Source organism: Conger conger, chromosome 5, assembly GCF_963514075.1.
Source record: "Conger conger chromosome 5, fConCon1.1, whole genome shotgun sequence".
NCBI lineage: Eukaryota > Metazoa > Chordata > Actinopteri > Anguilliformes > Congridae > Conger > Conger conger.
Window position 1 is genome coordinate 68305255 of NC_083764.1, and position 19620 is coordinate 68324874.

Here is a 19620-nt window from a genome sequence, read left to right on the forward strand (position 1 = left end):
ACAGGGCTGGGGTTAGGGGAGTGGGCGGAGCACTGGATTGGGGTGCAGGTAAGGACGGGGGGCTGGGATCACCTCACAGGCCTCACCTGGCGGGGCTCACCTGATTGGCCTTGGCGTTAACGTTGCCCTGGCTGTACAGCCTTCTGACCACCTGCATGTTCTCTGCAGTTCTGGGTGTGGACAGAGCCGCCAGCATGAGTGGTGTGTACCCAGCCTTATTCCGCTGGTCCACATCACACACACCTGCACAGATCAACCCACACATTAGGGATGAGCATTTTTACAGTTCTCATTGTTTGGTTGACTTGTGTAATTTAAAATTAACCAGTTAAAAATCTATTTTTACAACCCAAGTAAAAGACTGTACAAGCAAGTTCAAATAGGCTGGACCACAGCCAAAACAATTAGAATCAGTATAAGCGCATCAATTAGATACACTCAGTGAGCAATTTATTATGTAGACCTGCACACCAGCTTGTTAATGCAAATATTTAATAAGCCAATCATGTGGCAGCAACTAAATGCATACGAGTATGCAGACATGGTCAAGAGGTTCAGTTGTTGTTCAGACCAAATGTCAGAATGGGGTATTAATGGTCAAGAGGTTCAGCTGTATGAATGGGAATGAATCTCTATGGGAATTGGGGGTGGGACTAGATTAGTTGTAAATTATGCTGATACAGCTGTAGGGACTACAACTTCCACATTCCCACAGGAAAATTCTGCGACGTCCACCACGAATGACGTCTAACTTGGTTCAGCCAATCCCGTAATGGCGGGAGCAATAAACGGTCCCGTATAAGAGCAAGACACGTTCTTGGGATCTCGCTTCTGCTTTTTCTGCCTCTTCTGCTTGTTCTCTTCGACGCACCCTTTTTGGCCAGTCGCTTCAGCTCATCTGCTCCGAGACTCGGACAGAGGCTGAATGCTGCACAGCGCACTACCAGGCCTACGGACACACCCAGTTACCTCGCGGTAACTACGTGGCCTATAGTGAGTGGAAATTGTTGTACGCGGAACGCTACATCAGTTTACCCCAATAAAGCCCAACAACGAAACAGCAACGAACTTTTACACCTGGAAAAGGACCAGCGGATCAGACGACAACGCGCTGCTAAGACGGGAACACCCCAGCCTGCGCATCTCTCCCGGACACCATTCACAGCACCATCGCCGCTTCTACAAGGACAGCATGTCTTTTGGATCCAGCAATGCGTATGGACTCAGTAAGAAAACAAACATTCAGGCATAGCCAGTGTTTAGTTTAGTCTTAACTGTTTTTGTGAATCTGTGTTTCAATATTTACCATCCAACCATTGTAATGTGTTTGGTTAGCTACATATATATGTACGTGAATTGATTCGCCGTCTTGTGCGCATATATAGAGTAAAACTACGCAAGTAGTCCCTTCTCACAGCTAACTCTAACTCATTACCACACCCAGAACTCTAGCGACACGCGCGCTTGCGCGCGCCACACACACGCACACACACATACCAAACTAAATTTCCTTACTAACTTCCCGTTAGTTTATCTGTTATGTGTTTGTATGTTTGTTTAATAAATATATTTTATTAAACCCCGGTGTCCGTTTTGGAATCGCATAGACATGAGAGCCGAGTTAAAGCAGTCTTTCGAAGAACTTCCAACCTTCAGGTTATCGGTATGTTCAATCATTAATATTGGTTATTTTAATTAATTGAAATACTATATTTGTGGTTGGATATTTCTGATAACAGTAATATTATGAGACTGATTACTTTTCGCAGTTATACTGCAACACAACGTTTAACTGGCGCCCCGGTTTCGTAGAGAGTAAAATCCCTGCGTTATTTGGCGGCCCGTGCAAGGACCCTACATAATTTGGAGTCCCGTGCGAGGACCCCTACATATTTTGGTGCCCCGTGTGAGGAAGACTAGCTTTGGCTCAAATTTCATGTCTTGTGACTTCATAACGAATTCCCCATCCTAATTTGGAGCTCTGCGTGAGAAATACGAGCTTTGGCTCATGTCACGTGCCTCCAGAACGAATTCTCGGCATTCTTTCTCAGCTAAATTGCCACCAGTGCAATTTTTTGAAAATACCGCTAGATGTCAACCTTGTACCATTTTTGAAAGCCTGCATGAGCTGCTTTCTCAATATACTGCCCCCTCGTGTAACATTGTGGCATTACATTCGTAATCTTACACGGTAGTTTGTTGATTGGCATTTACCTTCCGGTATAATACGTATTATCAATAATAGTATTATTAGCCGCACTGTATTATTAATTATAATTACTTGGTCAAAGTAATTTTAATAATTAATTGAATTTTACATTTAAATCCAAATTTAATTGTAATTTCAACCAATCACATTCTGGTATTTAGGATTAATGTGATCAGCATCACAGTTCCTATTTTACGGTCTGAATATCCGCCATATGTTTGTTCATTTTGCTGTTGTTGCATTGCAGTACCGCTAGTGCAACTCGAGTCCCTGTGTGATGCTATAGCTACCTTGTACTATAGTTATAGAGAATATTCAAAGAGCGTTTTAAATTCTTTATCCTTCATCACAACTTGTATGTTGGATTGTGATATTGGGAAACAATTCATTGCCAACTGTTAGGAGCTCAAGGCCCTTGTCAAATTGTTAACTTCAAGAGTACCCTCTTAAGTTACTGATTTTAGCTTTTAGCTTTATTTGGCTTGAGATATGGAACCCATATCTATTGATGAGTACCTTTCCTTTTTAGCCCAAGGTTTAGCACCTGGCTACATAGCTTTCCTGAATCAGATGAACCTCACTGATTGTAGGAAAGAAATGTTCTCCTTAATCAACGAGAAAGGTCACTCCCCCACCCAGTCAAAAGACCCAATTCTAAGTTGTCTGGTCTTGAATTTTGCCAGACAGATTAGTCTTGCTCTTCAGAGCAACAAAAACTTAGAATCAGAGATGGCATACCTCAAAGGACAACACACCAGTGTTTTACTTGAGCTTCAAACTGTTGGCAAGAAAGCAGTACAATACTTGCGTGATCTGCATTCAGCCGAATCAGATCTTTGTTCCTACAGAGAGGAATTATTTCAGTTGAAGAGTGGATGCCATAAGCTACCACATCCACTCTCTTCTGTAAGCCTGCTTTCTCAGGCATGCCCAACTCCAGCTTCTCCTGCTTCCTCCTTACACCACAAGGCAGGGGAAGGGGGGTCACAAATTGATTCGGGTTTGTCAGATCCCGGTTCCACAGCTTGCTCTGATGGAGACTCGTCAGTCTCCTCAGATTGCAGTGCTGTTGACCACCCATGCAATGGTTTGCCCACCTCTTCCCTGGAGAGGGAAAGGGGGGACTCCATCCCAATGGTGGTCCATCTCCGCAAGGGAGAAACAGTCAGGCAAGTACAGGACTGCACCTTCCATGCCCACCCCTCTCGTGAGGAGGTCAGGGAACCCTCCCGTGGACACGATAGAGGAGATCTAACGTTATTAATTGGGCACACAAAAAGCAACGCTAATCCCGCTAGCTTTCCCTTTATAACTGAGAGGATAGGTGACAGCTCTGTACAGTACACTGACAGCGACAATTCATCTTCTGCCAACCATTGTGAGAATGACAGTTTTGTAGCTCCACCCTCTAAACCAAACCGAGGACGTCGAGCTCCGCATGAAACGCATTCACATTCAAATGTGATTTCAGGCTCTCCTTCTCCAAACAGGCAGACTAGTGCAACTTCACATGGTCTTCGCTTTGAAGAGCTAGAGGCCATGGCGAAGTATGTCCACACATTTGACCCGAAGGACTCCGAATTTAACATTCAGAGTTACTTGAGGGAAGTTGACTACTGTCTCTCGGATCTGCCCAGGGCAACCGATCGAGAAAAGGTACGACTTGTATGGAAAACCTCAACCAGAGAGATCCATACATTTATGGAACAACTTCCACCACAGGTTCGTTCCAGCTATCCCAAGGTTTGTGAAGCGTTGGTAGCTGAGTACCTGCCACGGTTTGATCAGGCCACAGCCATGATCAAATCTGTGGAGGTTAAACATAGCCGTACAGAAAGACCAAAAGACTTTTACCAACGTCTTAAACATGCTTTTTTCCAGGGCAGAAACGGACCAGGCTTAGATGAAGATCAAGCCTTCAAATCCCTTTTTGTGCACAACCTGCACCCCTGTGTCCGAACTCATGTTTCACTGTTTTCAAGGGGCCAACACTCAGCCCTTGAATTAAGAAATGAAGCCCAAATGGTCTGGGACACTTTAAGGATTGTGCCCAGGAACGAGGTATTGGAAACAGCTAAGCACGTTGTTCCAACCAAGCCCGCCGGCACTTCCCAAGTTGCCCCATTAAAATCTAACGGCTCAAAACAACGGCATGTGAGTAAGTTCCCGGTTAAGAGCCACCATGGTCGCTTCTCACACTCTGATTCCAGCCGGAATTGGAGAGAAGACCGACCCGGTAGGCCCAAGCCTCAGAGTCACCAGCATGACTCTGATAGGGAAGATACCTTGTCTGAAGAGAGCTTCTTCAGTTCCTCTGAGGACAACTAAAGCCTCTAACCTTTGTTCAGTAGTGTGTATGCCTTGAGTAACCACTCCAAAGAGCTATCTGGTCTTGTTCAACCTCCATCAAAAGATGTTGAATAAGACTGATCTATAGCCGTGGTCTCCTCACAGGCAGACTCCCAGCTGAAGCTTTGACCACTTTCTTTTGCACACCTTTCCTACCAAAGGGGGGTGGCAAAATAAACTGGTAGTTTATAGCAGCCACTTAGATTTGCATGTAGCAGCAGCAAACGCAGATCGTAAGTAGGTACTGTAGAGTTAAATCCGACACCTGTTATAACTCGTAAACGTTCATTGCTTCTTTCTACACCTACTGAACCATCGTAAAGTATTGCATGTAGAAACTACAGTGTAATCTTTACAAGTATATTGCCACACCCCAGTGTGCCTTACTCCACCTCTTCCCCAAGCAAGACAAGACCACTTGTGAGCTTACCACATCATTTAGAAATGAGACCACCTCTCCATTTCCTTCCTGATGACACAGCCATAAGGTTAAGCTTGGATACAGAAAGCTGCCCTAATTTGAAAATGCCCTCACATATTTCAGATGACAACCCTCATCAGCAACCTGACTGTAGGGACTAGAACAATTGGTCAGTCTGAACAAGACTTCCAAAAAGGCTACAGCCTCTCCATCCTAGACCCCTACATCATCTGAACATTTTCATGGCTGGGTCATTCCTGTTGGTGCTCCACCTTCTGGACACCATCCAATAACTAACAAAACACCTGAACTAACAAAACGACTAACCCTTTCACCAAGGTTGCTCATGTTTTGTGACAATGTATTCACTGTTCGACCTTAGTGTTTCACATTGTTTGTATCATGTGTTTTAGACCAGTTTAGTTAATTGTTGATAAATGCCTGGATGTTTGTCAGTCAATTGTGAACTGTGTTACCGACCCAATGTACTTGACCTGTGGACTGTGAACTGACTTTTGTGCTCTCGAGGAACACTGGCTTCAGCCGCATCCTGAGACCACAGGGGGGATGTAGGGACTACAACTTCCACATTCCCACAGGAAAATTCTGCGACGTCCACCACGAATGACGTCTAACTTGGTTCAGCCAATCCCGTAATGGCGGGAGCAATAAACGGTCCCGTATAAGAGCAAGACACGTTCTTGGGATCTCGCTTCTGCTTTTTCTGCCTCTTCTGCTTGTTCTCTTCGACGCACCCTTTTTGGCCAGTCGCTTCAGCTCATCTGCTCCGAGACTCGGACAGAGGCTGAATGCTGCACAGCGCACTACCAGGCCTACGGACACACCCAGTTACCTCGCGGTAACTACGTGGCCTATAGTGAGTGGAAATTGTTGTACGCGGAACGCTACATCAGTTTACCCCAATAAAGCCCAACAACGAAACAGCAACGAACTTTTACACCTGGAAAAGGACCAGCGGATCAGACGACAACGCGCTGCTAAGACGGGAACACCCCAGCCTGCGCATCTCTCCCGGACACCATTCACAGCACCATCGCCGCTTCTACAAGGACAGCATGTCTTTTGGATCCAGCAATGCGTATGGACTCAGTAAGAAAACAAACATTCAGGCATAGCCAGTGTTTAGTTTAGTCTTAACTGTTTTTGTGAATCTGTGTTTCAATATTTACCATCCAACCATTGTAATGTGTTTGGTTAGCTACATATATATGTACGTGAATTGATTCGCCGTCTTGTGCGCATATATAGAGTAAAACTACGCAAGTAGTCCCTTCTCACAGCTAACTCTAACTCATTACCACACCCAGAACTCTAGCGACACGCGCGCTTGCGCGCGCCACACACACGCACACACACATACCAAACTAAATTTCCTTACTAACTTCCCGTTAGTTTATCTGTTATGTGTTTGTATGTTTGTTTAATAAATATATTTTATTAAACCCCGGTGTCCGTTTTGGAATCGCATAGACATGAGAGCCGAGTTAAAGCAGTCTTTCGAAGAACTTCCAACCTTCAGGTTATCGGTATGTTCAATCATTAATATTGGTTATTTTAATTAATTGAAATACTATATTTGTGGTTGGATATTTCTGATAACAGTAATATTATGAGACTGATTACTTTTCGCAGTTATACTGCAACACAACGTTTAACTGGCGCCCCGGTTTCGTAGAGAGTAAAATCCCTGCGTTATTTGGCGGCCCGTGCAAGGACCCTACATAATTTGGAGTCCCGTGCGAGGACCCCTACATATTATAGAACACATTTGTTGTAAATGGCTTCAAATCATCAAGGTACCAAATGAGCCTCAAACCACCCTGCTGCTGCCAGCTATGCAGTAGATGCAAAAATAATTGTTTATCCTGAATATTTTTTCCATTGAGGTCAACAGGAAAATTTGTCGGGAGAAACAATTATTTTCATATCTACTCCATATCTGGCAGCAGCATGGTGGTTTGAGACTCATTTGATTCCTTGAACCATTAATGACTTAAAGCCATTCAGCCAACACATGTGTTCCATACTGTATCAGTATAATTTACAGAGTCTAGTCCCACCCCCAATTCCCATAGGGATGAATTCCCATTCGAATGCATAGAGTTTTATTATTGTTTGAGGGACAACCTGGAAATAAGATATCCATACTCTGATGGTGTTGATAGGTCACAGACATCACAAAGTCATGGTAAGAAAAGGATGCAACAAAATACTAAATGTGACTACTTTCATTTATATAACATTTCTGTGCCCTTAACATTATGGTGCCCTGAATAGGGGGTATAAACGCTGTAATTTCTACATGGTGAAGCCAAAATATGTAAACATTATTCAAATCTGACAATGTACACAGTGTGTGTAACTACATGTGATTTTTTTATTATAAATATCAAATTGTTGGAGGGCACTGTATATATGGAGATAAAGGGGGGTGCAAAATTGTCTGTTACAATGAAAATGTGATCAAAAGCAAACCTGAACTCTAAATGGTAGAGAGTTAAACGAGACATTTCTGCACATTTTAAAGCAAAATATTTTTACTGTTTATAAATTATAAAAATTATATAATTTTATAACATTTTATAAAAATGTGAAAATGTTTGGGAACCCTTTGGGATTATTCTTTGTTACTTTTGAAAATGATTATTAAGGCCCAGACCTAGGTCGTTATAATTCCAGGTATTTTCTGAAATAACTGCCTTCTAAAGTATTCAACTGCAGTGGCTGTTCTGCCTGGTGTTGACAACCATGGATTCCTCTCAAAGGGGCGACATTAACTCAGGCGGTAAGAGAAGTCATCGGGCAGTCGGAGGGTTGCTGGTTCAATCCCACCCGAGGTGTGTGAATGAGAAGCATGAAGTGTGTAGTGCTTTGGATAAAGGCGCTATATAAATGCCAACCATTTACCATTTAAACAGTTGTTTCAGAATGAAGATGGTTCATTTCCACTGAGAAGGAAAAGGCCACAAAAACTCTCTCAATGTTTTAAATAACCTATTTCCACTGTCAGAAACATTATTTGAAAATGGAAGATAAATGGAATAGTTGGCAAAGAAAGTCAAGGCAAAGGAAGATGTCAGATAGAATGGCCCAAGACCTGGTGAGAAATCCTCAGAAGAACCCACACATCACTCCAAGAGAGCTGCAAAAAGGAGTAGCAGACACAGGTCAAGCTGTTCACAGGACAGCATACATACAACATACTTCAAACAACAAAGACCTACATTGCCAGAATTAAGCGTATGAAGTATGAAGTATGTAAAAGAAAACATTGAGAAGCCTGAGGGCCTTTTGGAACAATGTGCTTTGGACTGATGAAACCAAAATGAAACTTTCCGGCCACCACCAAAGAAGGTATGTTTTGAAAACAAAAAGGGGAAGCTTTTGTAGAACACTTTGCCAACTGTGAAGCATGGTCCATTATGCTTTGGGGTCGTGTGGCAGCTGGGGGCACAGGAAATATTGCAGTGGAAGGATGAATGGATTCCACCAAATATCAATATCAATATCAATAGCAATTCTAGATGCTAATGTTCAGTTCAGACATTTAAGTTGAAGAGAAAATTTAGAAGGAAAATTAAAAGAAATATTAGTCTTGCTTCAAAATGTGAAGAAATGTGTTGTGTCTAACACTGTACCATTTAGAGGTCAGGTTCGCTTCTGTTCACTTAGATATTAATTGTAAAAGCTTTTTTGCCCAGGGTTTTGCACACTACTGCAGGCAGAGAGAGAGGCCTTTACAATGTTTATATATTGCTTTGTGAGGAATTGGCTCAGTCTTTGTGGTTAGTTTTTATCTGCAGGACTGACCGGTGTCCAGCAGCACACAGACCACAGTGAAGTTTGACCAGGAGAGGCTGTAGTGCAGAGCGGTGTTGCCGTGGAGGTCGGCCATGTTGACTACGCACTCCAGCAGGCCAGGAAACAGCTGGGAGAAGGCCGTCAGGAAGCCACTCACATGGGCAGGCTTGGCCGCCTTAGAGCCGCACACTCTGAACCACTCCTGCTCCACTGTTTGACTGCTGGAGAGCTACAAAGCAGAGCAATGTTACTGTAACATTACTGTAACATGGCATAATGTTACTGTAACATTACTGCAATGTAGATTAACATTTCTGCAACATTATTGCAATGTAGAGTAACATTACCACAATATTACTGCAAAATAGAGTAAATGTACTGCAACATTACTGCAATGCAGAGCATCGTTACTGCAATATTACTGCAACACTACTGCAATGTTACTGCAACATTACTGCATTGGAGAGCAACATTACCTCCACATTATTCCAAAGTAGAGTAACATTACTGCAACGCAGAGTAACATTACTGCAACAGTACTGCAACATGGAGTAATGTCACTGCAAGATTACTGAAACACAGAGCTACTGCAACATTATTGCAATGTAGAGCAATGTTACTGCAACATTGCTGCAGCGTAGATTAACATTACTGCAACAGTACTGCAATAAAAAGTTAAGTTACTGCAACATTACTGCAATGTAAAGCAACAAAGCGCAGCTGCAAAAAACTTCTGGACTATGGGGCATGCGGGGATACCCACCACATTGTCCTCATACACAGCGCTGATGTCATCATCCAGGTGGCTCTTCAAGATGAGACAGGCCTCACGCATTTCAACACTCAGTTCGAATCTGCAACACAGTCACACACATTTCTAGATGAGATTGTAAACATTTCACTCTAGAGCAGGGATCTCAAACTCCAGCCCTGGAGGACCACAGTGTCTGCAGGTTTAACTCCAGTCCTGGAGGACCACAGTGTCTGCAGGTTTAACTCCAGTCCAGGAAGGCCAGTGTCTGCAGGTTTAACTCCAGTCCAGAAGGTGGTACTGTGTCTGCAGATTTAACTAAAGTCCAGAAGGTGGCAGTGTCTGCAGGTTTAACTCCAGTCCAGAAGGTGGCGCTGTCTCTTCAGGTCTGATTTCCCTTCTGTTCGCAGAATCTTTAGCCAATTAATAACTTAGAATAAGTATTAAAGTTCCTCAGACACTGCAGCCCTCTAAGCTCTGAATTTTAAATATACTCTACATTATTGGCATTTGGCAGACGCTCTTATCCAGAGCAATGTACAGTTGATTAGCAGGAGCAATGCAGGGTTAAGGGCCTTGCTCAAGGGCCCAACGGCTGTGCGGATCTTATTGCGGCTACACCGGGATTTAAACTCCTGACCTTGCCTGTCCCAGTCATTTACCTGAACCACTACGCTACAGGCCCATCCGTGGGCTAGAGCTGATGTACAACATCTGTCAGCATTGAGCACTAGAGCTGATGTACAACATCTGTCAGCATTGAGCACTAGCGCTTTGAGACAGGCTCTCCTGAGCACCATGGCTACAGATAAATTTCAGTGATTTTTGGTGATTTTGACTAAAACCTAATTTATTTCCACTACTATCTGCAGTACCAGAGGCTCCACACAGGGGGCATACTTCTCTTTTTCCTCTTCACTCTCTGACTCGTTGCCGCTGGGCGGGTCAATGCTTCTTTCTTTCTGAGACTCCACTGCCCCTTCACTGCTGTCTGAGGCCCCTGAGGAGCTGTCTTCATCCTCATCCTCCTCTTCCTCACTGGAGGTTGACTCATACCTGCAGGATGACTCTATAATTAATTTTAGGTCACCATAGATTGTGGTCAAAAACACAAGATACAAATCTTCTAGGACTTGTGTAAATTTCTTATAATGTGTAATGAGGGGGACTCACCCTCCATTGAGAATCCCTACAAACTGCAGGCACTTCCTGTGGCCTGAAGCCCTGTCCCCACCAGGCCTTTTCATAATGGACTTCAGCAAACCTGAAGTACAGGAACAGGCCAGCAGGGGGACCAATGAGTCAAACCTAACAGTGCCTACCAAGGGCCTCATCACTTTCACTATTTCATGCCACTTTATGCTCTTATTGTTTTGCCCCAATAGGTCTAGTCGGCAAGAGTAGACATGCCCACAAAAACATCATAATCCCTCCAGGCTCAACCTCAGAGGGGGAAAGTTTGGCGGAGTTTCCATAGGAAATTAACAAGTTAAAGCCGTCAGTTACAGGTTTTTAAATAAGCACAACATGTATTCGTATATTAACCCCTTAAGTCCGTGGCTGGACCCATGAGGGTTTTTTTGCATTCATTCAGAAATAAGGTAATGTCAGTATCCTTCCATCAAGTGTCCAGTGGACCAAATACATAATAGTTTTGGTGATACTTAAAGGGTTCAAATCACAGAGAATTTTTAAATACCAGAAATCTGCCATATGTCTTAACCTGGATTTGCACATTTATTTAACTGCCAGGAACCTGCTTTAACAACAGCTAACACCATTAGCCTACAAAATGAAATCATTGACACCACTTCTGCAATGTAATGTTAAAAGTGAAACCAAAGAATTATGATCAACTAAGTAGTCTGGTTAGTAAGTCTAGCTAGTTAGAGTACTTTTCATGGTTATGGATTATAAATGTAGTTCATGTGGGATTTATTGTTACAGAAAAGATGTCAAGGAGTGACACCCTCCGGCGATTGAGCTAGATCATCTGCCCGCTCTGTTACTGCATAAGGACAGCACTCAAATCCTGTAACAATTTCATGCAATTGAGATTATTATTTATTAAAATACTGAAATGGCAATTATCTTTGATGGCTCCCTATTCAGAACAATGAAGGTTTGTTGTCCACCTTGAAGGACTAGACTGGATCTATCGCATCAGCCATTTAAAATTTTACCTGCAGCTGGTGTGGATGTGACATCCCTGTTCTTCCCTGCAGGGATGCTGCGCTCCTCCCACTGGCTCCCCCTGCTGGTCAGTGCTGCTGGCGGAGTTTCCCCCTGGCTGTCTGTCTGAGTGCTCTGGTGCACTCTGCCAGCACCTTCCCCAAGAACGCCATGCACCTTACTGCAGCCTGGACAGAGCTCTGTTTCCACTTCCTGTGCCTGCTGGGCCCTCAGCACTTCCTGTGCCTGCTGGGCCCTCAGCACTTCCTGTGCCTCCTGGGTGCGGTTGAGCTGGTGCTCGAGGAGGTGGATGAGATGGCGCTGAGTCTCCACTGTGTGGCGCAGGGCCTCCAGCTCCCTTTCCCAGGACTCATCCGTCTCGACTCCCACTTCACACATCTGCACATGCTCTGTTTCCATGGCAGCATCCTGGCTGTTCCCCAGAGGCCTGTCATCTCCTTCAGCAACAGGCCACCGTCCCTGGGCAAATCTACCCCCTGACCCCTGGTCAAATATGCCCCCTGTCCAACCCACCCCACCGGCCAGCTCGGCCAGGTCCCCCCCCAATATGCCCCCTGTCCGACCCACCCCACCGGCCAGCTCGGCCAGGTCCCCCCCCACCCCTGAGTCCTGGCTGCTCAGGGGGCCATCGCTACATGCTGGGCTGTAGGCGGAGCTAAGGGGAGAGGAAGTGTGTGATTGGCAGAACTCTGGGTCGGAGGCGTTTCTAGGAGAGACATTTGGGGAGTCAAACCGGCCCAATTCTGCCAGACTATTGGACCTGCTCCGCTGAAGCCTCTGTCTCACTTCCACCAGCGTCTGTTCCACCCTGCTGCCAACACGTCCCCTCCTGGGGCCCCTCGAGGAGAGCCTGCCCTGGGCCCCCCACACTCTGCAGCCACTCTCCATCTCCTCCACAAGCCGCAGGAAGTCCAGATCCAGCTGGTAGCCGTACGGCGTAGGGACAGAGTACGATCCGCCCCGGGCTGACAGCAGACAGACAGTACGTCACCTACCCCTCGTGCCAATGCTAATGTTTCTGCCTGTGCTAACAATTCCACCTACTGCTAACACCACCTACCATTCATCTACCACCACTAGCACCTGTCAGCTACCAGTACTGGCATCACTATCATTAATACTTCAGCGATTAAAGTGTGTGACTGTGAGAGGTTGTTCTGCTGCTTACCAAGGGGTGTCTGTGTGCTCTCCGAAGACTCCATTTCCCTCAATCAGCACCTCCAGTGTGGTCTGCAGAAACACACTGATCCTCACACACCATGGTCTGCAGAAACACACTGATCCTCCCACACCATGCTCTGCAGAAACACACTGATCCACGCACACCATGGTCTGCAGAAACACACTGATCCTCCCACACCATGGTCTGCAGAAACACATTGATCCACACACACCATAGTCTGTGAGTTTGGCTAATCTGTACACAGCATAGTCTGTGAGTTTGGTGTAGCAGTTTTTTGTCCTAGCCACTCCATGCTCAATAAGATAACGACTGGAACCAATACTATCAAATTAAAGCGAATGACACCCCAGAGCTCACTAGTGTTTCTCACTCAAACTCACACATACTATAGTGCATAGACCCTCCCATGCAGAGTTAATTTGTTGAATGCTGGGATGTTTGTTAGCGTAGGGTTAGGGTTTGTCTCATGGGGTCCAGGTTATATATAGCATTGCTGTTCACATTATAGCAACTTGGTGGGAAATCTCTATATCAAAAGCATTATTCCCCCATCTTCAAAATGTCTTTTGGAGAAATTGTCACCTGTAGTAACAGCAACAGTGAAATAAATGTTCTTTTAAATGTTCTTTGCTTCATGCTTAACCCCAGGAATGCTATTATTTATTTTATATAGGCTCTCTGGAACAAGAAGAACCCACACACAAGCTTATCTGACCAGCATTGGAAATGAATTTGCACAGTAAAGGCGTTATCTCCATCCGTGAGCAAAAAATACAGCATAACTTCAGCTGAGCCTCGGACATATGCTTAGACATAGCTTAGAAAAAATAATGCAGAATGCTATTTTTTTGTGATTGTCATTCATTTGAAATGGCATTTGTCCAGTCTTTTGGCTGTATCTCCATTGTGTTTCTCACAAAAATCAGTAAAAAGAATGACACAAAAATCTGTATCTATTCAAAAACAGAAACAATTTTCAGTGAGAAAAAAATCTTCCACTTCCACTGTGTTTAAGCTTCTGTAAATTTGATTTAGTAATTCTTATATTCCCAATTCTGACTCTTGGTCAGACCCCAAAGGGTTACCTATCCGAAGGATTGTGTTTGTTGTCAAAAGGGTTCAGGAACAGAAGCTCTTTTATTTTGTGATTTTCATGCTTGTGTAAAGAAAATGGGTGATACCTGAGAGAGGTAGTATTAAGTGGAAATCCCCTTTTCTTTAAGATTTGGTGATATGAATGACTATTTATGAATGACATTATTATTCATGAGTCTCCCTGCCGCTGTAAGCTGAAACCAGGGCTGCTGTAAGGTCACTGAGTATCGATGTGTCCTTAATGTACGGGGTTGTTTTTCAGCATGTGCAGAGAATCTGAACTGTGAACTGATCCCAGATATATGAGACCGAGCCCAGAGGGGGTGATGTATGGTGCTGGGGGGACAACTAGCCACCACGGCTCCACCCCCCCTGTCCCCCACCTCGTGACCCCCTCTGTCCCCAGAGAACAGGGCACAGTGCAGACATGCCTGTCCTATTTAGAGCCAGTCTGCGCTGCACTCATACCAGTGTACTATTGCAAATCCCCTGCACCCAGCCTCCTCCTGGATCCTATTGGGTGAACTGTTCACTGCCCCAGCAATGAGTCTCTCTGTTCACATTGTCAGTTCTTCTGGGATATACCTTCACCAGTTTGATCAGTAACACGGAGAAGCAAAAAGACCATAAGAATAAAACAATCAAATCTATTTCTTTTATCGCACTTTTTATAGGCTGTTAAAGAGTAGTATAAAAAGAGCAAAAACCTGGCCTCAACTCCCAAATAGCACCTGAGGTAAACAACACAAGAACACACATATACCTGCTGATCAGTAACACTGTGTCCAGTCTGGTACTCTGTCCCGGTTAATACTGTGTTCTGTCTGGTTCTGTTCCGTTCATACAGCAAGGCACCTCATCTGAACACTAGCATCTTCAGTTTTCAGCTGAATAAATTTTAATCCTTCATCACATTTCAGCTGTTGTGACTTCACCCCCCATCATAAAGACTGTATATGACAGATTTTTCTGTGATTACTGTGCTTTAACTGAGATTACTGTGCTTTAACTGTGATTACTGTGCTTTAACTGAGATTACTGTGCTTTAACTGTGATTACTGTGCTTTAACTGTTATTACTGTGCTTTAACTGTGATTACTGTGCTTTAACTGTGATTACTGTGCTTTAACTGTGATTACTGTGCTTTAACTGTGATTACTGTGCTTTAACTGTGATTACTGTGCTTTAACTGAGATTACTGTGCTTTAACTGAGATTACTGTGCTTTAACTGTGATTAATGTGCTTTAACTGTTATTACTGTGCTTTAACTGTGATTACTGTGCTTTAACTGTGATTACTGTGCTTTAACTGTGATTACTGTGCTTTAACTGTGATTACTGTGCTTTAACTGAGATTACTGTGCTTTAACTGTGATTACTGTGCTTTAACTGTGATTACTGTGCTTTAACTGAGATTACTGTGCTTTAACTGAGATTACTGTGCTTTAACTGTGATTACTGTGCTAAAATTACATTCTTAACTATTTAGTGTGCCATATAATACTGTACATTTTAACCTGTGGAGTTCAGCCTAGGTCTTGTTTTTGTAAAAGAATGGGTACACATTCAGCCAAGGTCTTGTTTTTGTAAAAGAATGGGTACACATTCAGCCAAGGTCTTGTTTTTGTAAAAGAATGGGTACACATTCAGCCAAGGTCTTGTTTTTGTAAAAGAATGGGTACACATTCAGCCCCTGATGTTACAAATGGCTATCATGAGAAGAGCACTATACCTTTTACCAGAATGACAATAGGTAATAGTATTTTTAATTACATTATTATATTTTAACCATCTTTGAAGCAAACATGGGCCGATAGTTAACCACAATGTACCAGGCAAATATATCCCACTGGGGTGCAAATCAAAACAGACGCAGAGTATTCCTTATTATTTTACATGCCATCTCGAGTCCAGTCCGAAAGCATGGTCCAAGGAACTGTCACATTTTCATGAGCGCAAGTATTATATTAGAATGTTCGTCTCATTATTGACATTAAATATTAATTAACTTTGTTTGGCATTACATAGTCTAAACATGCATCAACTGAATACATTCAGCAACAACATGCAGTGAAGTTTAACTTCAAGATTTACCATTTAAAATGACTGTAAGCTTGATTGGAATTGCAGTTATACAACCATAGACTGTAGACATACGCATACCTTAATCCCAGAAAATAGGCTAGCAACAATATTTAACACTGAGTTTCATAAAAAAGACTTGTGATCATAAAACATATTCAGCAGTTCCCAAAACTTTCATAAAAAGTCTAACATGGAAAACATTGATATATGACTGTTCTTACCTTTGGTGATTTCACCATGGGGAAAGAAAAGGCACTGCGCTAAAATAGTTTTAGGATGTCGGCTGGAGAAGTGTCAACATGCCATCCCTGCATTCCACAGAGAATGGTTGCCTGCATGCTGTGACCCAATGAGCCATGAGCCAATGACTGGGGCAGGATGGAAGCCCATAATAACTGCAGTGTTTATATGTGGCCAGTTGCCTGTTTCATGAAGACTTCATGCTGTTTTAATGCTCTGACATCACTATGCATCTTCATCAAATGACAATACTGAATAATTGTATGATCATTTTTCCAGTACTGGTGGGAAAAATTAAATATAGCAGGGTAAATAAGGAAAACATCATACAGCCCGACCCATGATGCTCCCACCGGCCCCTAGCTCTCCCCTCCCGGCCCCTAGCTCTCCCCTCCCGGCCCCTAGCTCTCCCCTCCCGGCCCCTAGCTCTCCCCTCCCGGCCCCTAGCTCTCCCCTACCGGCCCCTAGCTCTCCCCTCCTGGCCCCTAGCTCTCCCCTACCGGCCCCTAGCTCTCCCCTCCCGGCCCCTAGCTCTCCCCTCCCGGCCCCTAGCTCTCCCCTCCCGGCCCCTAGCTCTCCCCTCCTGGCCCCTAGCTCTCCCCTACCGGCCCCTAGCTCTCCCCTACCGGCCCCTAGCTCTCCCCTCCCGGCAGTCACCTGGTCATCCCCCCTGACCTCCACTCTTCTCCCTACTGGCTCCCTGAAGGTGGAACAACCTGCTGTTTTAAAACATTGTTTCACTTTACACTTGGATATGTACAGTTGGCATGCGTTGTTAGAAAGTTGCATTCTTTGCATGTCTGTGAGTAACTGTGGCATTAAATTTGGAAAGATTTTTGATATATTTTTTAGTTGTGTTAAAACTAATGTTTGGCTTGGTTGGGGTGAGAGTTGAGACTGCATCTGGGGATTCCATTGGAATGCAGCTGCAGTGCAATAGCCCTTGTAGTGGGGTTAGGGTAGGGTCCCCATTCAGGTTCAGGTGACTGTGAACCTACCCTGTTGAGATTAGGGTTAAGGTAGGATAAGGGTTCCCAAAGGGTCCTATTGGGGTGGGGTGGTGGTTAGGATAGGAGTTGGGGTTAGTGTTACGGTTGGGGTTACGGTTGGAATTGCGGTTGGAATTAGGATCAAGGTTGGAGTTGGGGTTGGGATTGGGGTTAGGGTTGGGGTTGAAATTAGGGTTAGGGTTGGGGTTAGGATCAAGGTTGGAATTAGGGTTGGAATTGCAGTTGGGGTAGGGGTTGAGATTGGGACTTGGGGTTGGGGTTAGGGTTAGGGTTAGGGTTAGGGTTAGGTAAATAAGAAATCTTTATTTCCCAAGTTGTCCCATATTAGGGCCTCTTGGGAAATAAAGGTTTGCACTGGCCATTCAGGGTACTGAAGCCTTTAAGTAGGAAGAATTTGGTCCCTCTTGTGTCGGTGCTCTATGTGGGTTGGTTCAGTCCTCTTGGAAATAGAGTGCTAAGTTTGAGAATCCAGTGTTTCTCAAACCTGCGTCTCTCCTCCGGTGTCCAATTATTGTTTGTTTGAAGGCCCAGTATTTCTAGTGCCTCAAGTCCATGGTGAAATGAGCCACCAGGTGTGTATCTGTCTCTCTGTGATTTCTAATGTTGTATATATGTTGTGCTAGTCTACATTTAATTGTGTTCCCTGTCTCTCCTACATATATTATACCACATTGTTTGCACTTAATGGCATATATGCAGTTTTTAGTGTTTTTAGTTAGTGTTTGTTTTATTATGTAGGTTGTGTTGGTAGTGGTGTTCCTGACTGTAGTGGATTGCTTGTAGAATATTGGGCCCTGTGTAGGTAAAGTATTAATTCCTGGTAGTTTGCTGCTTACCAGGTGGTCTTTAAGATTTTTATTTCTTTTATATGCTGAGATAATTTTATATTCCTGGATAATGTTTGTGTTCTGTAAAGTGCGGGTTAGATTTAATTTAATTTTCCTGTTTGCAGCTAGGCTCAATGCTGAGTAGGTGGTGATTAGCGGAAAGATTTTGCGCGTGTCTTGTTGTCTGGTGGTTAAGAAAGTTTTCCGGACCTGTCTAAGGAAAGATCTGGAATACCCCCTTGGTTTTAATGCTTTGAAGAGGGTCTGGGTAGCCTCTTCAAAATCTATTACCTGTGTGCAAATCCTGTTGAACCTGAGCAATTGTGATTTGATCAGGCCCTTGAAAGTGTGTTTAGGGTGGAGACTGTTTTTATGTAAAAGTGTGTGTGTGTCAGTATCTTTAAAGAAAACTTTAGTGTCTAAAGTGTGTGTTTGGGAATAAGAGGGTCCCTTGTATGTGGTAGTGTCCAAGAAATCTATTTGTTGGTTATGCGTGATGTATTTAACTGTTATCATTCTATGGTGTGTGTTGAGGATTTGTATAAAGTGTTTGAAGTCCTCTAAACTGTGTGTCCACGTTCCCCATATGTCATCTAAGTATCTAAAATAATTGGTGGGTAATTTGGGGCATTTTTGAAAAACAGTCTCCTCCCAGTGTGCCATGTAAATGTTTGCGTAGGCCGGTGCAAATTTTTTTCCCATCGCTGTGCCGCTGATTTGTAAAAAGAATTCTTTGTTGAATTCAAAATCATTTTTTGTCAGGTTGATTTCTAACAGTTGTAGGAGAGATGTATCCGGGCGGCTGTCGTCCGGGTATTTCTCCATTTTTTTTACAGCTGTTAGCCCTGCTGCAGTGTTTATGTTTGTGTAGAGACTATCTATGTCAATTGTGAATAAAATGGTGTCCTGTGTTATTTTAGTGTTTTTAACTATGCGTATGAAGTCGTATGTGTCTTTTATGTAACTGTTGTGTTTAGTTGACAGTGGAGTGAGGAAATGGTCTATGTATTCTGCGATCCTGTAGGATTCGCTGTTGCAGTCTGAAACAATAGGTCTCCCTGCCGGGATCTCATATGGTACACTCCAGGACTGAGGCTGTTTGTGTATTTTGGGGAGGAGGTAAAAAACCCTTGGTCTAGGATTTTCCTCCCCCCTTAGGTAAAAACTTTGTTTTTTTGTGATGTAATTGTTTTCTAATAGTGTCTGTATAATGTCATATATTTCTTGTGCTGTGTCTAGATATATGGGTCGAATTAATTTTTTATAGTGTGTAGTGTTGTTTAATTGTCTGTGTGCTTCTTGAATGTATTGTGTTCTGTCCATGATTACTATGGCACTCCCCTTGTCAGCTGGTTTGATGACAATTTGTTTATTGTTTGCCAGCTGATGTAGTGCTTGGCTCTCTCCTCTGCTGAGGTTGTTTTTGTCTTTATGG

The 19620-nt window shown here is 43.8% G+C and overlaps 1 protein-coding gene across 1 annotated transcript in view; it reads right to left on the reverse strand.

Moving 5' to 3' along the window:
* The window catches only part of LOC133129022 (KN motif and ankyrin repeat domain-containing protein 3-like), a 19635-nt gene extending 6688 nt beyond the window's left edge, over positions 1 to 12947 (reverse strand). Inside the window, exons 1-7 of the mRNA XM_061242826.1 lie at positions 12914 to 12947; positions 11736 to 12710; positions 10726 to 10816; positions 10453 to 10608; positions 9565 to 9655; positions 8811 to 9030; positions 101 to 243 (exon numbers count right to left, since the gene is read on the reverse strand). Coding sequence (XP_061098810.1) covers positions 101 to 243; positions 8811 to 9030; positions 9565 to 9655; positions 10453 to 10608; positions 10726 to 10816; positions 11736 to 12710; positions 12914 to 12947 — 1710 coding nt within the window. The remainder of the gene's footprint in view (positions 1 to 100; positions 244 to 8810; positions 9031 to 9564; positions 9656 to 10452; positions 10609 to 10725; positions 10817 to 11735; positions 12711 to 12913) is intronic.
* Positions 12948 to 19620: the final 6673 nt, after the last annotated feature.